The sequence below is a fragment of the Malania oleifera genome, chromosome 3, assembly GCF_029873635.1.
Source record: "Malania oleifera isolate guangnan ecotype guangnan chromosome 3, ASM2987363v1, whole genome shotgun sequence".
In the NCBI taxonomy this organism is placed as follows: Eukaryota; Viridiplantae; Streptophyta; class Magnoliopsida; order Santalales; family Ximeniaceae; genus Malania; species Malania oleifera.
The window spans coordinates 981,258-1,004,504 of NC_080419.1; the positions used below are offsets into that span (position 1 = coordinate 981,258).

Genomic DNA, 23,247 nt, shown 5'->3' on the forward strand with positions numbered 1-23,247 from the left:
GCAGCAATGAGCTTAAACAATGGTGAATTTTAATGCATTGAACAATGAATATTTTCTATTGCTGCATTTGGTTGGATGAAAATTTGATAAAATTTAATATAATTTTATAGTATACTTTATTTAAATTCATTCAAATTTAAATTCAAATTCATAACTGTTTAGGCTTTTAATTACTTTTAAAGACAGCTAAGGATGGATGTCATTTCTGCCTGTGCCAATTATGTTTCAGATGGTGGTTGGCAATAGGCATGGGAGAGAGTTGGAGGGTTGACAACAACGCATTCCCCAACTCACCAAACACTTCACAGGCTCACAGCTTGTTCTTTTCATCATATGCTCTCCCCCCTGTTGGTCCCAACTCCCAACTTTGCCCCCACTCAACTGCCACCTTACCACTTTGCTTAAACCCTAGGCCTTCAGAATTTATGAATGGACTCTTTTTTACCCTACACACTTTTGGGAGGTGGGGTGATTGTCTAACATATCACGTTTTTTATTTTTTCACTCAACTAATTTATCAGCATAACGGGTTTATTTTTTTAAACCATTTTCATATAAATATTAAGTAGTAATTCTTGACGCTCAAATTTTGATATTTACCTTAAGAAGCAATCCTTGAGGGCATGTTTTTGACATACTCATTAATCTATTTTATTTCAAAGTTTAACCATCCACAACACTTATATATGATAATTACTCTAAAAAATGTGCATTATAGAGTTTTCTTTTATGAATGGATGGAGCTTAATTTGTATGGCTTTTAATTGCACTCATTCTATTTAGTGTGCATTAATATTCTATCACTAATGAGTGTTGACTTATTACTTGCATAATACTTGGTGTAGAAACTCTTGTCACAGCCTCACAAATGTTAACAAAAACCCAAGTTTAATTTCTCAAAAAGTTGAACGAGACATGAGACATCTAAAAAATTGATTAATATTGTTGATGCAGTTTCAAAATTTCTCACAATGTGTTTCGAAGCTTAGGATTTGAACTTTGAACATGGATTTGTATGAATTTTTTTTAAAAAAAAAAAAAAAAAAGTCAATACGATTTTATATTGCATTTCTAAAAAATTACTATATATATATATAAATATATATATATATATATATATGTAGGCTTTTAAATGCATTTCTCAAAAAATATTGTTAATGTGTGTACGTGTGCATGCCTGTGTAAACACACGTAAGATTTTAAAATCAAAATGTGTCTTCTATATTCATACTTAGAAGTCATGATAGCATCATGCTTGAATTGTTCTCTCTCAAATCTATATTTACGGTTTAGGATTCTGCTATTTTACTTGCCGCTATTATGGGAACTACTTTTTAATTTCTTATATTTTAATTGCTAAAATGTTTCAATTTGCGAGATTGTCTTGTACACACCTACAAATCCAACAATAGATTGAAAAGTTGACTAATTTAGAAATTTCCAAATATATATACTTATTTTCAACTCCCAAAAATGTTAACTTGTTTTATCTTTTAAATGTTTTTTTTTTAAAAAAATTTACACCAAAATATGTTTGGTAATTTAAAAATATATATATTTAGTAATCCTGAAAAAACATAAATCAAAGATCTCCTTAAATAATAATAAAATATTTTTGAAAATATTTTTTATTCTACTTCTTTTCACCCATAACTAAAATAGCTAAAATTTTTTAACATAATTTTTGATTTTTAAAAATATCATCTTGCATATTCTTAATTTCATGTTTAAGTTTTAAATTTTGGAAGTAGTTTGAAAAAAACAAAAAACAAAAAGAGAAATTTCAAAATTTAAAAGAAGGTTAAAATATTTAAATATTCTGAAAAATAGAATGACAATAACGAGACAGGCAGGCAGGAAACATTTCTTTTTCAATTAACAATAATTTATTACCCACCAGCGATTCTCTCTCCTCAATTCCCCGCTTTTTGTCCCAAGAACCCTAGGACTCTGAAATTCTGTGTCCTGTGCCCGCACTGCATCACCCAAAATCGAATCTTTCTGTTTGTTTCCTCTACCCATTATTCTTGTTCTTCGGCTTCTCAGTATAATCATCAATTTTCAAATGGCGGTCTAGCAGTTGCCGTTAGGGTTTCGTTGTTGTTCACCCACAACCACCGTCATTTCTGATCCAGAGACCAGAATGGCCTTGTAATTAGCTTTTTTCTCAAATTAAGGAGTTTGGCATGCTTTGTGTTGAAAATCATCTTAGGGTTTCTGCAAATTGGGATCTGGTTGGCCGGATTTAGGGGTTTCGGTGTGTCCGGCAGTAATGGCGACCGACTTGCAGATGAGCCCTCAGTTGGAGCAGATCCATGGCGAAATTCGCGACCATTTTCGTGCTCTCGCGTAAGTTTCCTTATCACCCGCCAGCAGTTATCTGCTTTTCATTAGTTCTCTTCTTTTATTGATCTTCATATCCCGTTAATATTGATCAGTTTTTGAAAATTTGAATCAATGGGTCGATTTTAATTCTATTCCTGGCGAGCGAATTTTTTTTGTTGGGGGAGGAGCTGGGGTTGGCCACTGATTTAATAGTCTGAAAACGATGAACGTAGGGCTGTGTTAGTTCATTTTTGCTGCATTTATTTTATTATGTGATAGCTAGTGTTGGTGTGAATTGTGACTGGTACACAACAATGACTTATCAGGTCGAAGGCAATGCTTACCTTTTCTACTCATGATCTTTGGGTCTTTTGCTGCAAATATTCTTAGACAAAAAGAGCACAAACCTTGATGACGTACTTTCAGTCCTTTGACAACTTATACTTGAAAGGCTTCCTCTTTTTCGTACTAGAGTGATTATCATCTGCTTTTAATTGTACTTCCCTAGTTATAATTCTGCTTATAATGCACATTGTTCTGTTATTAAAGCATTTTGATATTTGGTATATGAAGAGAATATTGCTCATCACATAAGAATGATATTGGGCTTGGACTGCTTACTGAAAGGAGCATGATTGTGGTTTGTTAGTCTGTTTAAGGCTAAGAAAATATAACTGGAGGATTGTCAATATGCTAGAGATCTTGTCAAGCAATTCACAATTCATTTTTTCCTTTTAGGTTTCGGTGTTCATATATCTTTTTCTTTTTAATTAATTAATTCATTCATTCATTCATTTTGCCTTTATGTAAAATGTTTGTTGCTTGGATATTGTCACCATGGTCTTAAATTTCCACGAAATTATCAAAATTTCTATCGAAATTTCTGATTTCCGTCACCCTCAAAATTGAAATGGCAATGGATTCCCGTATTGCATAATTTCCGTTGAAATCTCAACAAATCATCCAAAATTTATCGAAATTTCAAAATTTTAGCGGAACTTGTCGAAATTTTAACTATACGATGAAATTTCGTCAAAATTCAAATGAGAAATTTAGGAGTGAAGCGAAATTTCTATCTTAATTTATTTTATCGAAACAAAAGATATTATGCTTTTGAAATTATATGAAAAAATAAACTTACAGTAACATTTTATTTAACCATTCATGTCTAAATTATCATTATTTGTATAATAAATAATATTTAATTGATTTATGAATTTCATTTGTATTAACTGAATATGTTTAATGTATATTATCTTACAAATATGTTTGATACACATACTATTTACAACTTTTCCACCTCATACAAATCATAGATGTCTTTAATTTGTAATATATTAGTCCTAAAATTTATATTATTATGTTTGTTAACCATTTCTTAAGTTTCACAAAGAATTCCATGCTTTACTACTAATTTTCGTTTTTTTTTTTTTCAAATCGAAATCGAAATTTCTGTACTTTTGGAGCTTCAAAATTTGAGTCGAAATCGAAATTTAAGACCTTGGTTGTCACCAATTTTTAATCCATAAGCTTCATATTTTATTATATATGATGCTTTATGCTCTCTCAATGGAGGTTTTTTCCTTTTATCTGCCACTTGCTCCTCCCCCACACAAAGGTTTCAAATTTGTTGATGTAGATAAATGAGACATTACATTAGTAATAAATTTTGAGCCTCTGTGATCTTATGGGCTAGCGGTCCTTAGATGTCTTTTCTATGGTGGACATTTCTTTGTTGCAAAAATTAATGAAAATGATCATCTGTTTTTTTCCCTTTTTTTCTGGGTTTTCTATAATGTTGCAATTGTGGACTCTACTCCACATTTTTTCTTTCTTTTATTCTAGTTCCAGCTTGATTTCTCACACAGGAATGCAATTTTTTCATATTATTTAGAGGTTTTCTTTCATTTATGTACATGCCATTTTTTACCATAATCACCAGCCATTGCATACATCCATTTTATGTGTTATGGTGGTATAAAAATGATGATATTTACTTTTCCAAACTCAGAAATGGATTTCAGAAGCTGGATAAGATTAAAGACTCCAATAGACAAAGTAAACAACTTGAGGAACTTACAGGGAAAATGAGGGAGTGTAAAAGGTATGCCACTTGTTGACCTGGTGTTCTTATATTTCCTTTTCTGATCAAATTTGTGTTAAAATGGAAGTTTTGCGATGCTTGGATTAATTCTTTTCTTTTTCTTATCTCTGTGTGTATCTGTTGGAAATAAAAGAAACTGGAGTGCAGATAAAAAGAGTGGATATTATGACATCAAACAGTCTCTTGTTATAGCACCTTTATAAGTTTTTCCATATAAATTCAATCATGCATATTAGGTGATTTTTTTATACAGAAAATCAAACTCCATTGAAAGAGAAAATTTGTGCTTCTTACACCCTGCACCCCCCCCCCCCGGCGCCCAAATTATTAATGTGATTTGAGGGTTTAGGAGCTTTCAACCATGTAGAGTATAAAGGCGTTGGGTCCCTTGCACCTAACACTGGGTTCTCATATTATTCTTGCATTTTTTGCTTCTTGCAGGGGGGAGATATCAGTTGTAGTTACTTGTTACGTGCATGAAAATTACTGACTAGGAAAACCTTTCTGTAACATTTTCAGTTTCCAGATCTAATTTGTATTTAAATCTTAAATTGCAATTATATGTTTCAGATTAATCAAAGAGTTTGATCGTGAAATCAAGGATGAGGAGGGAAAAAACCCACCTGAGGTCAATAAGCAACTCAATGATGAGAAACAATCCATGGTCAGGATTTGAAACCCTTGTTTATTTTTTTTCTTTCTTTATGAATGGATGTGAACTTTAAAGACTGATGTTGTTGATACAAAATATTTTTCTTACTGCCCCCAAGTGATATTCATACCAGAATTTTAACTTTGAAATGTAAAATTTACTTTGTTACTCATACTACAGTAGTATAGTTCTGACTTCCATATGGCTGCCTAATGTGAATTGATCTGGACTAGAACATTTGAGCCTTTTAGTTGACTTAGCATGCTTATATACTATGCGCTGTTATCTTAGGTTTTATATTGTATTCTTCTGTAATGCTAAACAGTTAAATTATCCAATATGTAGTAGAGGCATGTTCCTCAATTTAGGTCCTCTGACTGAATCAATCACTTTCTGACTTGGTATTGATGCTGATCTTTTATTGTATGGATTACTTGTGAATGATCATCTGAGGCGTATTATTTAATTAGCTCATACTTGTTGAATCTAGAATTCATTATATTAAACCAGTTGAATAAGTTCTTGGTAATCAGTTTTAGTAACTGTGCAAGGTTAGATGGGGGAAGGGCAGCTAAGATGATTCAGGTTCGTGCAAGTTGGAACATAGGCAAAGCAACACATGAATGGAGGAATGAGCTAGTTAATGTTAGTGATAGTAGGAAGAGGAGGGGTAGACCTAGAATAACTTGGAAAATGATACTGTGATAGTAAATATTAGATAGGGGTAATGTTGGAGGATAGTTTCCTAGTCATGTGGAATGGTGAGTGAGGATTCATGCTGCCAACCCCACCTCGTGGGACTTCGGGCTTGGTGGTTGTATATTAAACTGGTTCTTGAGATGTGGTTGGCAATCTTGGTTCTTGGCTGATTAAGATGGCCTGCAGCACTTAAAAGGTTCAGATAAGTGGACAGTAATCTTACAAGTAAGATGCCTTTGTATGAACAAATGAGATTGTAGACCTGTGATGCTGGAGAGAGAGAGAGAGAGAGAACGGAGAAGAAAGGAGAAGGGAGAAACATCTTGCAGGAAGAATATAGTTAGAAAGGAACAGAAAATAAAACAGGTTAGAGAGAGAAACAGAGGAAGAGGAGAAAGGAGGAAGAAGAAAGGAGTATGAGAGATAGAGAGAGAGAGAGGGAGAGAATAGACACAAGTTTGAGGGAGAAAGTGGCTGCTGTGAGAGAGAAAACAAGTGTGATTCAATTAGTCATTCCACAGTTTCTTATTCTTACAGCATGAGCCTATATTTACAGGCAATTAAGAAATCTGAAGGATAAAACTATTAGGGATTACAAAATAACCTGAAACAATCAAAAATCATGAATAAAATTAAAAATTACTAAAATAAACTAATACCACACTAATATAAAATTTCTAATTTTTAAATCTTCAAATGAAATATGATCGCGTATAATTATCTGATAGCCGTCCTCCATCATCTGGTGTATTGGTGCAGAAAATAACAAAGTCACACACAGGCATTCTACATTTGTCTTAAATTATTGTTTATGCTGACGTAATCTTTGTATTTTGTTTAAATGTTTTCACAGATCAAAGAGCTCAATTCATATGTTGCCTTGAGAAAAACGTAAGTTGTATCCTTATTTTAGAAATCATGATTTTGAAGTTTTTGCCTGGGGTCCAACATTTGTTTTGAAATTTTCCTAAGTTGATCCATGCAGTCTCTCATTTGTTGTTCTGCCTTTCTCATGGATGGATGGATCCAGTATGAAAAAAAAAAAAATATTAGATTCATGTTTCTCCAATTTAACCTGTTCAGTGATTTCCAATCAAGCCATCAAAGTAATATGGGTGGGGATTTTTCTTTAGACTGTTAGATTATCCACTATTGATTTATGCTCGGCAGTCGCACAGATGCACGCGCACATGCACAGAGTATAATGGTTTTTATGTATAAATGTGCTTGCTGTTTATACTGTTGTAGTTGGGATAAAGTGTTAACTGTGTAAACTGGCGAGGATTTATTTTCTTTTTTCTTTTTTTTGTCTGAATGTGAGGGCAGGCATTGGATCAACTGTAAGGTTGCTCCTTTGTGAGCAGCTGGTCACAGGTTCGAGTCCAAGGAAATAACCTCTTGCATAAAATCAGGGGTAAGGCTGTGTACATTTTGACGACCCTTCCCCTATCCTTGCAAAGTGGGGATCCTCGTGGCGCAAGGATGCCTTTACTTTTTTTGGAACGTGACTGGGGAACTAGTGAATGTAGCAACTGACTGCATTAAAAAACAAGGAGTGTGGGGGGGAGGGGGGGAGCAGAAGCCATAAACGTGTTATGATGTCTATTAGATGATGAACTGATGTGCACCCAGATCACTTTTTATTATGGGTTTCTTGTTTCTCTAAATTATCTGTTTGTCAACACTGCAGGTATATGAGCAGCCTCGGTAATAAGAAAGTTGAACTCTTTGATATGGGTGCAGGAGTTAGTGACCCTACAGCTGATGACCATGTACCAGTGGCATCATGTGAGATATTATCTTTATTTCTACAAATGAACTATGATATCTGGATCATGCTCAAATATCTTTTGAAAATTGATAAAAACATTATAACATTTTAAAGATGCATGTTAAAATGCTGAAAATAGTTTATACAATCATATCCATGTTAAGCGGTTGTCATTTCCTTTTTAGTTTCAGTCATTGGTAAGATCTTCTCCTCCCTTTTTATTTCTTTTCTTATTTATATTATTAAAAAATTTTCTAACAATTGGTTAGTAGTGAAGATTTTGTGTTTATGATTTGTAGGCTTAGTATATGCATTTTTGTGTATGTGTTTTTCATTTGCAAGTTTTAGAATATACAAAATTTTTCAAAAGTACTATTGTATGGTTTTTTAATTGTAGCCGAGCTTGATTCACACTCAAAATTGTATGCTTTAAAAAAAAATTTAATGCATTTTTGTTAAAAATTGTGTGGTTTCTACTGGTTGTAGGGTGTGATTTAGAAAATTGTCTATGAAAAAGAAAAAAAATGCAAACATGTACTTCGCTTGTGTTAACACAAATTCTTTTTGCACACAGCCGGTCCCAAGCCCGGATAAAGGAGCTGGGATGTGTTAGGTAGTTGACAGCCAGCGTAAAACTTTGTTAGATATTATTATTATTAGCCAACCCCACCTAGTGGAACTTAAGGCTTGTTGTTGTTGTTGTATAGAGATTGTTGACTAAGATCATGCTTTTCTGTTTCAATATTGTTCATTTTCTTATTTTTCTAGTTGATGTCCTCCATTCTGACCATGCTCATGCCTATCCTTGTTGATTTCCCAATCTATATTATATTATCATAACAATTATTGAATTTATATCATTTGGTTCAATTCAACCTCATGTCCTTGTGTTTTCTATTGTTTGTGTGTGTGTGTGTGTGTATTGTGGAAAAGAATGACCTGTGTTAGGAATACTATTGCCATTTCTCCTAGTTTACCCTATGAAATAATCAAGTAATGGTAGCTACTTTTGAATCGAATTGGAATTTTTTTTATTTGTCATAACTTCTAAAAAATGGCTAATACTTATAGGTGGAATTTATAGAATATTTGCAGATGTTCAGATGTATTGATGTACTTTTTGATCTGTAAAAAGGTAGTAAAAAATATTGGTGATGCTGGTTACCTTCCAAAATAAGTGTTAGAGATTACTATTAGTTGTATGCTTTTCTTACATTAGATTAGAGTTCTGTTGGTAAGAATGTCTGCTGTTTGGGCACTTTAAAAGGATATGATGATGATGATTGTCAGCATAGTTGTCAAATCAAGATTCGAATCATGAATCGAAATTCCAATTTCGTGAATTTCAAATTGAGAATTTTAATCAAATTGTGAGATTGGGTACAAAATTTGAAAAATTGCTTTCAAATGACATGCACTTATGTACAACAAAATAAACTAGCAAAACACATTGAAATTTCAACAAATATGGATCAATGCTGTCAACTGGAACAATGCTTGCCATTGAAGCAAGTTTTATAGGTCTGAATCCAACCATGATCTATTTAACTCTACATATATTTGTTTAAAGGAAAAACTGGCAACAACAACAACAGCAAGAACAAGCCTTAAGTCCCACTAGGTAGGGTCAACTACATGAATCCTTTTCCGCCAGTTCACGCAATCGAGAGCGTCGTTTTCCTATCTAGTAAAGCTAGTCGTATACCAAAAGATATACCAAGATCTATTCATCCCTTCTCTATCAAGTATCAAGTTGCAGTAGTTTACGAATAAGTCTAACACTTGTTATGAGATTTCATCAAAAACAAAATGATATCTAGAAGCCCACATTTCATATTCATAAAACAAAACAAACTAAACTCTAAACCATCTATGATAGAATATAGACTAATAATGTGCAATGTAGTGTGTCATCATTCATCAATCATCCCAATCCTCTAAATGGGCCAGGTCATCATCCAATCTTTCTTTCTTTTCTTTCCCCTTCTTTTCTTGTTCCTCATCTTCTTCAACATCTTCATCTTCATATCTCTCTTCCTTTTTCATCAATCAGCTCATTCGTCTTCCTTTAATATTTTGTTTTTGTTTGTTTTTTTGTGCCTTTTCCTCTATACAATCAAATTTCAGGTCCTTTCCTTGGTCCTACAATTATCATCACCATATGAAATTAATACAAATTATTAAAACATGACAATTATTAATTAAAGCTCCATCCCTCCATTCATAAACTAATTCCTTATGGAGTCAACAACAAATTATAAAAGTCTACAACTCATACCTCTCTTCTTTTCTTGGCTATTTTTCCAATTCCCAACTCCATTCATTATCTTCAGAAGAGCACGGGTTTCACATTCATTTCCATTGAATTTCTTCTGGTACACAGGGCCTTCCTTTCAGAATATATCATTCAATCATATTGATTCACGGTTTATAAACAAATTGCTCATGTCTCACCACTTTGTTGCCTCCCTCCTCTCCCGTTGCCCTTCTCTTTTCTTGCTCTTGGCTTATTTCTGTTGGATTTCTTAATTGAGTTCAATCCATCATGAGAAACAAAAAGTAAGGGCCCTTCAAAAATTCAATAGGTTGCTTTTCTCCCTTTTCCTCTTTTCTCCAAACCATTTTTGAAATCTAATTTCTAGGCTGAAACCCAGCCTCAACTCCCACATTTACAGGTTTCTTAGACCAACATCCACTGCTTATCCATTTTAATCCTAATTCAGGAACTCTTTTATTTATCTTGTTTCCTACCTTTTCTTCAAGCCCACATACATATCCATCAAATTATTTATTTTCAATAAAAGATAAATAAAGTGTCATTTTAAAAAAGGCAATGCTTGTACTAGTGTAGACTGTGCTTCCATTCTAGTGAACCTAAAAATTTTGATTTTTCTCACTGTATTCTCTCCCGATTTTTGTGTTTTAGTGGAGCATTGCTCTCTGTTAGTTTACCACTTCACCAAAGAGGTTAAGATGTTAGGTGGTAGGCCAAGAATGTATGTTAAGCTATTCACCCCTGCACGTGTGACCCGCATCTCACATGTAAAGAGGCCAAATAAATGGAGTTGAACAGGCTCATAAGCACAAAGTGCATTATAACAAATATGGTTTCCCCATGCAGGCACGGAGCCAAATGTTGCCACGGTAGATTACCAGTACATTTAAGAGCTTTAGCTGATAGTGTGTGGGCCAACAATGTATATCCTGATTCTCTGGCTTCTGAGTGATCTTCTTGCTCCATTCCTAGCACCACACTCACTCCCCCTCAATCAGATTGTTGGAGTCTGAAGACTTTATGCCACAACCACATGAACTTTGAAATTACATTCCTCTATATGAGAACGTAACATTTATATTTTTTCTCAAGATTTTGAAGCTATATGAGATCTTTAGATGTTGTTGCAGGAGAGACTGGCAATGAAGACATGAGCCTGTTTTCTGTTTTATTAGTACTTGAAAGGAAATGAATTGTGAAATGAAATTTGTTTTTACAATGGCATGAAATGTGTAAATTTCCATTTCCACAAAATGGGGGAAAAAAGGTGTTGAAATATGTTCATCCTTGTCTCTTATTTGAATGCTCTTAAATATAACTAATCACACTTCACTTGATTATAATACATGTGACATGTGACTACAATGCTAGAAATATTTTATTATTCTAGGACTTCTAGACCCATACAATGACTCTAATTTGTGCATCTGCCGATGTGAGGGAATGGGCAAATTGTTGCATGTCTCTGCTTATCTCAAGGCTAACCGCTAATCATATGTACATGAGTGCCTGTATGCTACATAGCAAATAAGAACATTTTCCCATTGTTGGTTGCCTGTAGCAATGTCAAACCAAGAGCTCGTCAATGCTGGGACAAAGACTATGGATGAGACTGATCAGGCCATTGAACGCTCTAAAAAGGTATACAGTTGCTTTTAAGTTGTTGCCTCAGTCCTCAACTCTAATGCTTCTTTAGATGATCAACAAATACATTTTCTGAACATTAAAATTGACTCAGGTTGTTGAGCAAACTATTGAAGTGGGAACTCAAACTGCGGTTACCTTGAAGGGTCAAGTAAGTTGCGTTGCCCTTAAATCTCCTTTTTTCTAAATTCTTTGGTAGGGCTCCTTGTATATTTACCTAATTCCAAATTTATGCAGACTGAACAAATGGGACGCGTTGTCAATGAGCTGGACACAATTCAGTTCTCAATCAAGAAGGCCTCCCAGCTTGTGAAGGAGATTGGTAGGCAGGTTGGTTGATTGTGGCCTCCCATATGCTCATCTTCTTATATCAAACACTTCTCATATTCCACTTATGACATAACCTAAATCATGAATATTTTCCAGGTGGCTACAGATAAATGCATCATGCTTTTTCTGTTTCTTCTTGTCTGTGGTGTGATAGCCATTATTGTTGTGAAGGTATTCTCTCCAATTTACCATTTTATTGCTCTTAATTTCCTTAGCCTGATTAACTCAATTACTCATATGCTTCCCTCTGTTTTTCCCTGAATCAATGTTTTGAAAGGGCAAGGGTGTAAAGCAAGGTGTTAGCCTTTAGGCATCGAGGCTGACGCCTTTTGAGAATTTGATTTTTCAGATAAAAACCCCTGGGCACAATTTTAACTCTAATGCTTCCACAGTGCTTTTTTTCATGTAGACACCTCTAGATTAATTTTGACAATTGTGGGAGAAATATGTGCTCGCACTTGGTGGTCAAAGAAAAACAAAATTTAGCATGCCATTTGGCAGTATTATGTTGAGCGGGTTGCACGATGCATCTTTTTATAATCATCTTTTTATTCCCAAAGACTAGCTCTAATTTTGCATCATTATTCCTTCAAATTGTGACATAAAATTTTTCAGATTGTAAATCCCAACAATAAAAGCATCAGGGACATCCCAGGATTGGCGCCACCAGCTCCCACAACGAGGAGGCTCCTGTATATCGAGGCTGCAGAACTTTATGGGTAGAGCCCTCATTTCCAAAAGGGGTATTTTTTTTCTCCTGTCTCGACAATGTGATTCTTGATATGGATGGGCACGAAGGCAGGACGTGGGAGTAATGCTGCTTGTGGGTGTTGATTGTTTTTTCCCTCTCAAATTCCTTTTTTCTTTTTGGCCAGAGATGTGCATATCCTGTTTGCTATGCTCATTTTGTGTAAATCACGGGAAGACGTTACTTGCATTTGTTTCGAAGGGCAAGCCTTTTTCTTCTTTTTACTTTTTCATTTTCTGTAAACATAAAAGATTGTCATAGTGTTAGGAAGAAAATAATGTGCTAATGAGGTCTTACTGCATATTCTCTCTTGTACATGCCCCTCGATGGAGTAAAACTTTATGAACCTATTTTTGAGCTTTAAATATTTATATGCATTGTTATGTACTTGCACTCTTGAGTTCGAGCATGATTTGTTATGTACTTGCACTCTGAGTTCGAGCATGATTTGTTGTACTCTGCTCCACAGCATGGAGCTCCCAATTTTTTGTATTGACGTTGTCCACAATAATGGTTGAATGGTTCTCAATTATGTGTTACATGCATGGCTGAAGCAAAAACTAGAATACAGTGAATATTTTCATTTTATTGGAGACTACTTTGCTAGTGTGAAGCAAACTCGGAGCCATGTATGCCTTTGGCTTCACAGAGGAAACATGCACTCAAAAATCAGTTGGGATCCAATTTTCTTGCAGGAGCTAGCATTTTTTCTAACAAGATCGCTTGATCTCGACTGTAATCTTTTCATTACGGGCCACATTTGAAGCATTTTGAGCTACCAACTCAGTGCCAAATAAGGGGTCAATGCAAACATGCCACAATGCATCACTTCACAACACCATGGCAATGTGCAAAATCAGAGATTTCAATGAAAAATCTCTGCCGAAAAAGTGATGCAATAAAATTCAAATGAGTAAATTTTTTTCTAATAGAATTTCAAATGAATCCAATTCACAAGCTATTTTTTTTTTATAAAAAGAACAAACAGTTTTGACATCTAAGACTTCATTATATACCGCAGGCCTCCTTATGAATAGACACTGAAGTGCTAAAGAAACTCCCTAGCGGCCACCCCCCCCCCCCCCCCCCCCTCCACAATATTTGGGTCAGCTTGTTCTTGCAACCGTGGGTTCCACAAAATTCCAAAGGCATAGAATAAGCATGCCCAGATCAACAAAAAAGAAGGCCTTAGCAATGAATTACCTTTCTAACTTGAATCATTACCAACTACTGGGCTAAAAAGAATGATTGTCCTCAGTAATGGATGGTAGGCCAACAAATGGACAGGTTTTCTTCAGTTCTCTAGTTCTCTGCATCAATGTTCTTTTAAGTAGACCCATTTGCGGGCTTTCAAGAATAAGGCTCAATGGCTGCTGAGCTGCGTACGTCCAATGTGAGACAGCCTTGAGGTTGGCATTAGAGGTGCTTCCTCATCGACACTCAAATCAGGGCCCGAACCATTCCCTCCGCCGCCACCTCCACTGTTACCATTGCTGCTATTGGGCACGTATATATCAGATGACTTCTTTTCGAACTTCCAGTCCTGCAAAAATATGAAACGTGTAAAAACCCCCCAAATGTCAGTTCAAACATCAAGGTTCAATGGGCATCAAGAATTTCCATCATGCCAAGCAAAGAATAAAGATGACAAATAATCTCAACTATTCCCTATGTTGCTCTGTATCTCAAGCCTCTATACCTTTGGGTAAACAGGAAATTAGTTCAATAGGTACCCACATATAGTCGAGCAGAGAGCTCAATTTAGTTTTATGCAGCCCAGGGGCCCAGTCATTATTTTGTCTTCAAAGTGAAGCCTAGATTCAAACTTGACTTTGCAAGTTTCATCTTCAAAGAAGAATCAAGAAGGCCAAGAGGGTTTTCACCTTTCACAAGAACGAAACAACAGTTTGGAAGGATCAAGGGAAAGAGGCCACAAAAAAAGAACGGTTTTTCTCAAACCTTGATGATCCTGTTCTTATAGCTGGTAAGGAAGCTAATTTTGATAAAGGAACCAAAAGGTCCAGATCACCGGAAGGCAGTAGTGCAGATTCTATCGAAATGAGGAGAAGGTTTGAAGAAAAGTGACTTACTGCTGGCGAGTTAAACTTAAAGGAGATATTCACAAGGATGTTATAGAAGTAGATAAGCCAATACTTCAGAATGCCGATCCTGGTGAAACGTGTAGCATATCCAAGGAAATGAAAATTTGGGAGGATGTCAAGGACAAATCACAGCCTTGGAGATTTGACTGCATTGGGGGGGGGGGGGGGGTGGGTGTGCGTTCAGGAACAACATGGTTGTGCTGCTGATTCTTTTCATTTCCTTCAGAATTTAACATGGGTATGCCACCTCCAATGAACGGATTGGAGGGGATTAGTATTTTTGGAAGTGCTGATACGGATAAAAAGCAAATGGGCAAGGATGGGAAGCTTAGCCCTGGATGGGTAAATTGGGTTTATGGATGTCTGATTCTGGAGGAAATGAAAATTCATTGGATATGGTAAAACTAGGAAGGGACAACATTGGGAATTAGCAAATTTTTTGTGCCAATTACAGTGGGAAGGGTTTAAAGAGGAGATTTCTTGGTTAATTATTGTTATTTTATTTTTAAGGCTTTAAAAAGGAAAAGAATTGATGGTGACTTTTAGATGCACAAAACTCTTTTTTTTTTAATACCTAATTTTTTGAAGTTCCTTGTATCAATGTGCTTGACAACAATCACTTAAATCAATATTTAATTGGTTATAAAACCTCACACAGTTGGTACAAGTAAAATCAGGCAGGAACCACCCCAGTATAATTTAGTTATTAGAACATTTGTCATCAGATTACAAATTGGAAGAGTTGAGGAAATTAAATTGAGAATGTTATTTTTAACATAATAAAGAATAACTCTTAATAAAATTTCTTTTTAAAAAGGGCATAATGAGGAATAAATTTGTCATGAAAGGACAATTATAAATCATCAGGCAACAGTTAGAAAGATATCAAGAATTATTGAGAAGATTGACCTTTGATATTCTTTCTGGAATACTATCTGTAGGAAGTTGAGAAGCACGAACATCCTTAACCTTCAAGTAGTTATACATGACAACACCACACAGTGCTGCAAAAAAAAAAAAAAAAATACATATATATTAAAAGTTAAAAGATATAAAAAAAATTATGGTTGTAATTGAGAATTTTTTTTATTCCATTAGAATAGAAGACTACCAATTGCATAGCCAATAATATTTAGCCCAGTAATTGCGGACTCTGGAAATATAACAGTTGAGAGGGCTATCAATATCCAGTCTTTCAAGACACCAGCAACACGGATAGTAACAGCTCCAGTTCTTCCGATCACTAAAAAAATTGAGAAGTTCAAGGCTAAAGCGCAAAGAGCATTAGAGAAAAAGATCCAGAAATTGAATTGAATCTGTGAAACTTCCATCGCAGGCTTCTCCAGCAAAAACCAAGGGACGAACAGAAATAAAAAGCTGCAGAAGGCAGAATGACAAAATGAGCTTTAATAGCGAACTTCAAAACAGCAATTGCGCACACATGCATACATATGCAAGAACAGAAATAGGACAAGCTGTCAAGGTAATTGTTGAGATTTTGATTAAATGAATGACCTAACTTGAAGATATGTCTCTTCCTTTATTTATAATACAAATCAAATACATTCTAATGGCCATAATACCCTTACTAACTCTCTCTAATTAACATACTACCACACTTAATAATAATAATACTAAAAGACTAAAATAACCTTTAACACTCCCCCTCAATCTGGAGCACAAATATCATATGATCGTAACTTGTTACAAATAAATTTAACACAAGCACACCCCAAAGTTTTGGTAAACAAGTCAACAAACAGTAAATTGGACTTCACGTAAGTGGTAGTAATGAGTTTCTGCACAAGTTTCTCCTGAACAAAATGACAATCAACTTCTATGTGTTTCGTTCACTAAGACTGAGTTGGAGGCAATATGAAGAGCAGCTTGATTATCACATATCAACTTCATAGGCTGAGAATATGGAAAACCCAATTCTTCCAACATGTTCTTTAACCAAACAAGTTCACAAGTAGTATGCGTCATAACTCTACACTCTGATTCAGCACTCGACTTGCAAGTCAGCACAGTTTGTTTCTTACTCTTCCAACAAATCAAATTACCACCAACCAAAATACAATACGCGATTCTAGCGACCTAACCCAATCTGCATCTATATATCCCTAAATATAAGTGTAACCCTGATCTTCATATAAAAGACCTCTCCCAAGTGCACCATTGAGATATCTCAAGATGCAAATTACTTCATCCCAGTGACTTGTCCTCAGAGAATCTAGAAATTGACCCACAACACTTGTTGCAAAAGATATGTCCGGCCAAGTGACTATGAGATAATTCAACTTTCCAACAAGTCTCTAATATCGTATAGAATTAGGCAACAAATCACTCATATCCATCACTAACTTCTTGTTAGGATCCACACGTGTATCAACCGATTTGGATCCCAATAATCCAGTTTCATCCAACAGATCAAGAACATACTTCCTTTGTGACAAAAAAATTCCCATACCATATGAGATCTAGATACTTTTATACCCGAGAAGTATTTCAACGATCCCAAATCTTTGGTTTGAAACTTAGTTTGTAGAAAAAGTTTGAGACTCTGAATACCTTTATTATCATCACTTGTAATAATAATATTATCCACATACACAACTAGGAGGATCCTACCCGATGAAAGTATGATGATAAAACACGGATTGATCCACTACACACCGTCAAAGACCAAACTCAAGTACTACAACATTGAATCGACCATACCATGCTTTGGGAGACTATTTTAGACCATATAGTGTCTTCTTGAGCTAACACACTAAGCCCGACTCCCCCTAATACATGTGCATTTACTTATCTAGACGGCAATCAGAAGATCAGCATCATCGGAAACATGATCATCAGACAAGAAAACCAAAGGCATGGCAGTAGAAGCTAGAGGGTACTCTCTTCCTTTGAGCTGCCATCATGAATACACTTACAAATTAGGACGATCGAAATGATGAGGAGGGCTCAAACTACATGGAGACACAGATGGTTGATTGGGCAAGGACAACAAATTAGAATCTAGAAGATTAGGCAGAGGAAGAGACTTATTGAGATCAGAAGCACTTAGGGGTTGACTGTACTAAGGTGTAGAATCAAAGCAAGTAACATCTGTAGAAACAAAGAAGCAATGGAGCGTAGGACTACGACAATGACAACCCTTTTGAGTATATAAGTAGCCTAGAAAGATTGACTTTCAATGTACACCCAGTGACAACCAACCATATACTTATCAGGAGGAAGAGGTACCAAATCCCAAGTATCATTATCATGTAGTGCATGCATCTCTTCAACCATTGTTGTCCTCCACCCATAATGGAATAGGGCTTCAAAAATAGATTGTGAAAGAGCAACAAAAGACAGTACTAACAAAACAATAATAAAAGGGTGACAAGAAATCATAACAAACAAAATTAGAGATCGGATGTTGGGTACAAGTGCGTTTACCTTTTCAAATAGCTGTAGGAGGATCAACATCATGGGAAATAAGATCATCCGATGAGCGAACTAGAGGCATAGTAGCAGAAGCTGAAGAAGGCACTTCCCCCCTTGGGTCGCTGGGTGTATACTTGCAAATTGGGATGATCCAAGCGACGAGGAGGACTTGAATTGGATGGAGATGTAGAAGTATTGAGCATAGATACTAAGCTTGGATCTGGAATGCAAGGCATAGGAAGAGACTTATTAAGGTCAACAAAACTCAAGGAATCAGAGTAGTATGGTATAGCCTAAAAGAAGGTGACATTAGCAGAGATAAAAAATTGCTGTAAAGTAGGACTATAACATCGATATCCTTTGAGTCCAGGAATAGCCCAAAAAAATACATTTGATAACACGAGGATCCAACTTATCCATTCCTAGAGTTAACTGATGGACAAAGGGCACACAACCAAATATATGAGGAAGGGGGAACAAAGGAGACTTCGGGAAGATAACTGAATATGAGATTTTGCCACCAAGGACAGAGGATGGAATTTTATTGATGAGGGAGCAAGTTGTGAACACAGCATTTCTCCAAAAAACTTTTGGGACATTCATTTGATACAATAAGGTACAAGTGACTTCAAGAATATGTCTGTTTTTTTGCTCCACAATCCCATTTTTTTGTGAGTGTGGGCACAAGAGAACTAATGGATCATACCATAGCTAGTCATATAAGTACTGAATCGGGTATTGAAGTATTCCTTAGCATTATCACTACGAAGTATCCTGACTGGCATATCAAATTGAGTCCTTATTAGAACAGAAGGTACAAAAGATGTCAAACAACTCGTAAGAATCTTTCATTGAATATAACGAAGTCATCCTAGAGTAGTCACCAACAAATGTAACAAAGCATCAAAACCCAAAATTTGATGTGACACGACTAGAACCCCATATATCGGAATGGAGTAGCATGAAAGGATTAACCACTCGTTTGTCAACCTGGGAAGCAAAGGGAACACGATGATGCTTGCCCAATTGGAAAGACTCACACTCAAGATTAGACACAAAACTCAATGTAGAAATCAACTATTCCAACTTGTCCAAGGATAGATGACCAAGGCGAAAATGGATTTGAAGAGGTGTAGCTGTGACTAGGCAGGCAATGGGTGGAGAAGGAGACTCAAAGTAGTAAAGTCCACGAGCCTCACATCCTGTGCCAATTGTCTTCCCCGTCTTGAGATCCCGAATAACAATAGAATCAGGAAGAATGTAACAAAACAATTTAGTGACTTTGTAAGCTTACTGACAGATATGAGGTTGAAAGGAGATTTAGGAATGTATAAAGCAGCAGAAAGAGAGATGGAAGGAGTATTAAAAAAGAAGTTGGTTGCACTTGTTATATGGTCAGTGGCAGCGGAATCGATAACCCAAAGACTAGTAGGAAGGATACCAGATGACATACAGACTGTAGGATTACCTTTCTAGGCAAAAGACACAATGTGAGAAGATGCTTGTTGAGACGACTGATACTGTAGAAACCTTGAATACTCCTCTCATATAGTCACACAATACACAGTTCACTCAAACGATTAATGAAGGAACCATACTTTTGGGATTCGCAAACTCCATCCCAACATTCACAAACTCAGATCAATGACCATAAGTTCAATTGTTGGAACAATCGGAACAACCATGAACAAGGTGACCAACCATGACCATGACACAAATAAATCAGTACAAGACTTCCGTACTGCCACAGCACCAAGAAACTCAAACACAGCCCCAAGAAAGCAACTCACACCACTGAAACAATTGGAGAAATGAACCACTGAAACTACCATGGAGAAATCACCAACTAACTTATATAACACTGCCATAGCCTCACAAAAAAACAGCTTATCAGCACCGTCACTGCTCCAAGAAAGTCACCAATGACTCTCACTAAAACTAAACAACAACTGATGAATTACCACGAGTGCATTATTAAACAAAGATTGGATCTTTGAGAAAAGCACATGTCCAACAGCTTGATATTTTGATATATGGAAGGAATTAGATCATTGAATCAAAAAACACAGTAAATCCCACTATTTCAAACCCACTAAACACAATAACCATTGATAAACTGCTTGACGAAGCATCAAACAACCTATCCTTGGGTACCGCATTTGAGCAATTAAAAAAGGTGAGATCTTTGGGCAAAAAACATCACGAAAAACTCCAAAAAACATGTTAATAGAGAGATTGGATCGCTGCTGGATCATTTCAGGTCAAAACCACCTGAAAGTGGCTTCACGCACCGGCGCGTGGGGTTGGCCCTGGGCACGTGGGACACTGCCTGGAGGTGGGATTTCAGAGGAGGGCATATCAGCAGAGTCTGTGGGTGACTATGGTGTTGGTTTTGACAAATGTATAGTGGATTTGATGTTCTCAAACTGGCAGTGTCGCCCAGAAAATTCCAACAACTAGTCTGAATTTCTGCTGCTGCTGGCTGTTTTCTAGGGTTATAGTATCGCTGGAAAATCTTCTATGATGATAGACATGCAGCAAATTTTAGGTTTCAGGCTTCGGTTTCATGGTGGTGGTAACACTTAGCGTTTAGGTTTCAGAATCATGCTCTAACATGTTGAATAATTGGGTAAAATGGAAGATCTAAACTCAATGATAGGTCTCTCGCTCTATCTATTGTCTATGTCAAGTACAATGGGAATGACCATAATACCCTAACTTAAACTTTAACTTATTACAAACCAAACTCCTAACAATTAATAATAATGCTAAATGACTAATTAACCATTAACAGGTTATAATAATGAATAATAAAATAATATATGATTAATGTTTAATTAATAATTACATTAATTGTAATTTTTAACAAATATTTAAATGTTTTTATAAGTAAAAATAATATAATATTATTTTTTGATTAACAATAATCTTGTTCTTAATTTATATTTATAACATATGATTATCATATTAATTTATGTTAAGATAATATTACTAATTAAATTAGTATTTTTAATTTTTAATATTAATTTAAATAAATAGATGGTTCTTCTTCTTCATTCCAAAATTGAATTATGTTTCATTAATAATTAATACATAACAAAATAATATATGATTATCTTCTAATGTATTTTTAAAATTATATAATAGCCATTAAATTTTCTTATATTTACAAAATTGACCCCGCCTATGAATAGTGCCACTTACGAATGGCTAAAAAGCTATCTTAAAGTGTTTCTCAAAATTCACTTAAATAGTTCTAAAAAAAAGTAGTTTTGGAAAAACACTTTACGACAAGTGTTTGCTATAGTACAAGCTAAACACCACTTTTTTGTAAAAGTACTTTTTTTAAGTGATAATTGCCATAAGCATTTTTTTTAAGTGCTCCCAAATGGGGGCTCAGTCTTCCTAAGCTATCTTTCCATTTAATAACAAAAATTGAAAAAACAATCACCAACTAATTAAAAATTATAGAAAAAAACATATCAATAGTTAAGGGGCCGTCTAGTATCATTGTCAAAAATTTGAGAAACGAAAACCAAAAACTAGAAACAGATACTAAAAACTAGAAACCAGCAACCTGTTTGGTTAACATTTATAAAACTAATACAAATTAAAATTAATTTAAAAAATGCTCATTTTCATCTTTAAATCAAAATATTATAAAAGTATGATTAAAATAATAAAATTATGAATAATACACATTAAAAAAATAACTATAATAAAAATAAAATTTATTATAATTATTTTACTTAATTGTTCTACTCTCAAAATTTACTTTACAATAAAAATTTAATTAGACATGACAACTGAAAAATGGTAAAAGTATTTGTTATTGGCATTATTATTATTTTTTAAAATTTATGTATATTTTTCTTTTTATTATATTTAAATTTATATAATCATTTAATTTTTATTTTCAATTTAAAAGTGTATAAAATAAATAATTTAATCAAAAAAAACTATTTATGGATATTAAAATTTCAGGCAACAGGTTGCCAAAATAACTCAACAACAAACAACAAAACCAAGCCTTGTCCCACGGGGTGGGGTCAGCTATATGAATCATTTTTCTGCCAATTTATACGATCATGGACCATTTCTTTTTACCCAACCTGCTTTAACTCTATGCATTACATCATCTTCAATTTTTACTTCAACCTGCATAATAGATCCAAGGTATCGAAATCTACAAGTGCTATTTATTTCATCATCATCAAGTTTAACTTTGTCTCCAATATTCCTCCTACCATTACTAAAATTACATTTCATATATTATGTATTATTTCTACTTATCTTAAAGTCTCTATATTCCAAAGCTTCTCTCCATAATTCTAACTCAACATCTACTCTGTCCCTAGTTTCATCAATTAATAAAATATCATCTACAAACAACATACACAATGAAACCTCCTTTTGAATACTCTTAGTCAATTGGTCCATCACTAAAGCAAAAATATAAGGGCTCAAAGCAGATCCTTGATGCATACCTATAGTGATTGAAAATTCTCTAGTTTCTCCATCTATAGTCCTTACACTAGTCATTAATCCATCGTACAAATCTGTAATGACATCAGTATACCTGCAACATACACCCTTTTCTTCTAAAACCCACCATAGAACTTCCTTAGGTATCCTATCATTTGCTTTCTCTAAGTCAACAAGTCCCTCTTCTTTTCCCTAAACTTTTCCATTAATCTTCTTAAAAGATATATAGCTTCTGTGGTAGATCTCCCAGGCATAAAACCAAATTGATTTTCTAAAACCTTCTTTTCTAACCTTAAACTTTGTTCATTTACTCTTTCCCATAGTTTCATCATATGACTCATAAGTTTAATTCCACGATAATTATTACAAAATTTTGAACATCTCTTTATTTTTGTATATAGGTATTAAAGTGTTTTTCGTCCATTCATCTGGCATTTTCTTAGTTTTTATAATTGTATTAAATAAATTAGTTAACCATATAATTTCGTTATCACCTAATCATTTCCAAACTTCAATTGGGATGTTATCCAGTCCTATAGCTTTTCCATTTTTCATCTGTTTTAGTACAAACTTAACTTCGTTAACTCTAATTTTGCAAATAAATCTCATATTTTTAGTCTTTTCCCACTTTTCAAATCTAAGTTTAAGTCTTGTATTTGGTTTTCATTAAACAACTT

At 34.6% G+C, this 23,247-nt stretch overlaps 2 protein-coding genes across 4 annotated transcripts in view; one reads left to right on the top strand and one right to left on the bottom strand.

Moving 5' to 3' along the window:
* The first annotated feature begins 1,839 nt into the window (after positions 1-1,839).
* Positions 1,840-12,935, top strand: LOC131151670 (novel plant SNARE 13). Its single transcript, XM_058103001.1, has 10 exons — positions 1,840-2,349; positions 4,337-4,429; positions 5,000-5,093; positions 6,634-6,671; positions 7,471-7,568; positions 11,388-11,467; positions 11,565-11,621; positions 11,708-11,800; positions 11,897-11,971; positions 12,416-12,935. The coding sequence occupies exons 1-10, from the start codon at positions 2,273-2,275 to the stop codon at positions 12,521-12,523; spliced, it is 813 nt and encodes a 270-aa protein (XP_057958984.1). The 5' UTR covers positions 1,840-2,272; the 3' UTR covers positions 12,524-12,935.
* A 523-nt stretch (positions 12,936-13,458) lies between these two features.
* LOC131151671 (probable sugar phosphate/phosphate translocator At1g48230) overlaps positions 13,459-23,247 on the bottom strand; it is a 44,327-nt gene continuing 34,538 nt past the window's right edge. For all 3 annotated transcript variants that reach the window (XM_058103002.1, XM_058103003.1, XM_058103004.1), the window contains 3 exons: positions 15,762-16,027; positions 15,560-15,654; positions 13,459-14,091 (listed from right to left, as the gene is read on the bottom strand). In XM_058103002.1, coding sequence (XP_057958985.1) covers positions 13,912-14,091; positions 15,560-15,654; positions 15,762-16,027 — 541 coding nt within the window. In that variant the 3' untranslated portion in view covers positions 13,459-13,911. The remainder of the gene's footprint in view (positions 14,092-15,559; positions 15,655-15,761; positions 16,028-23,247) is intronic.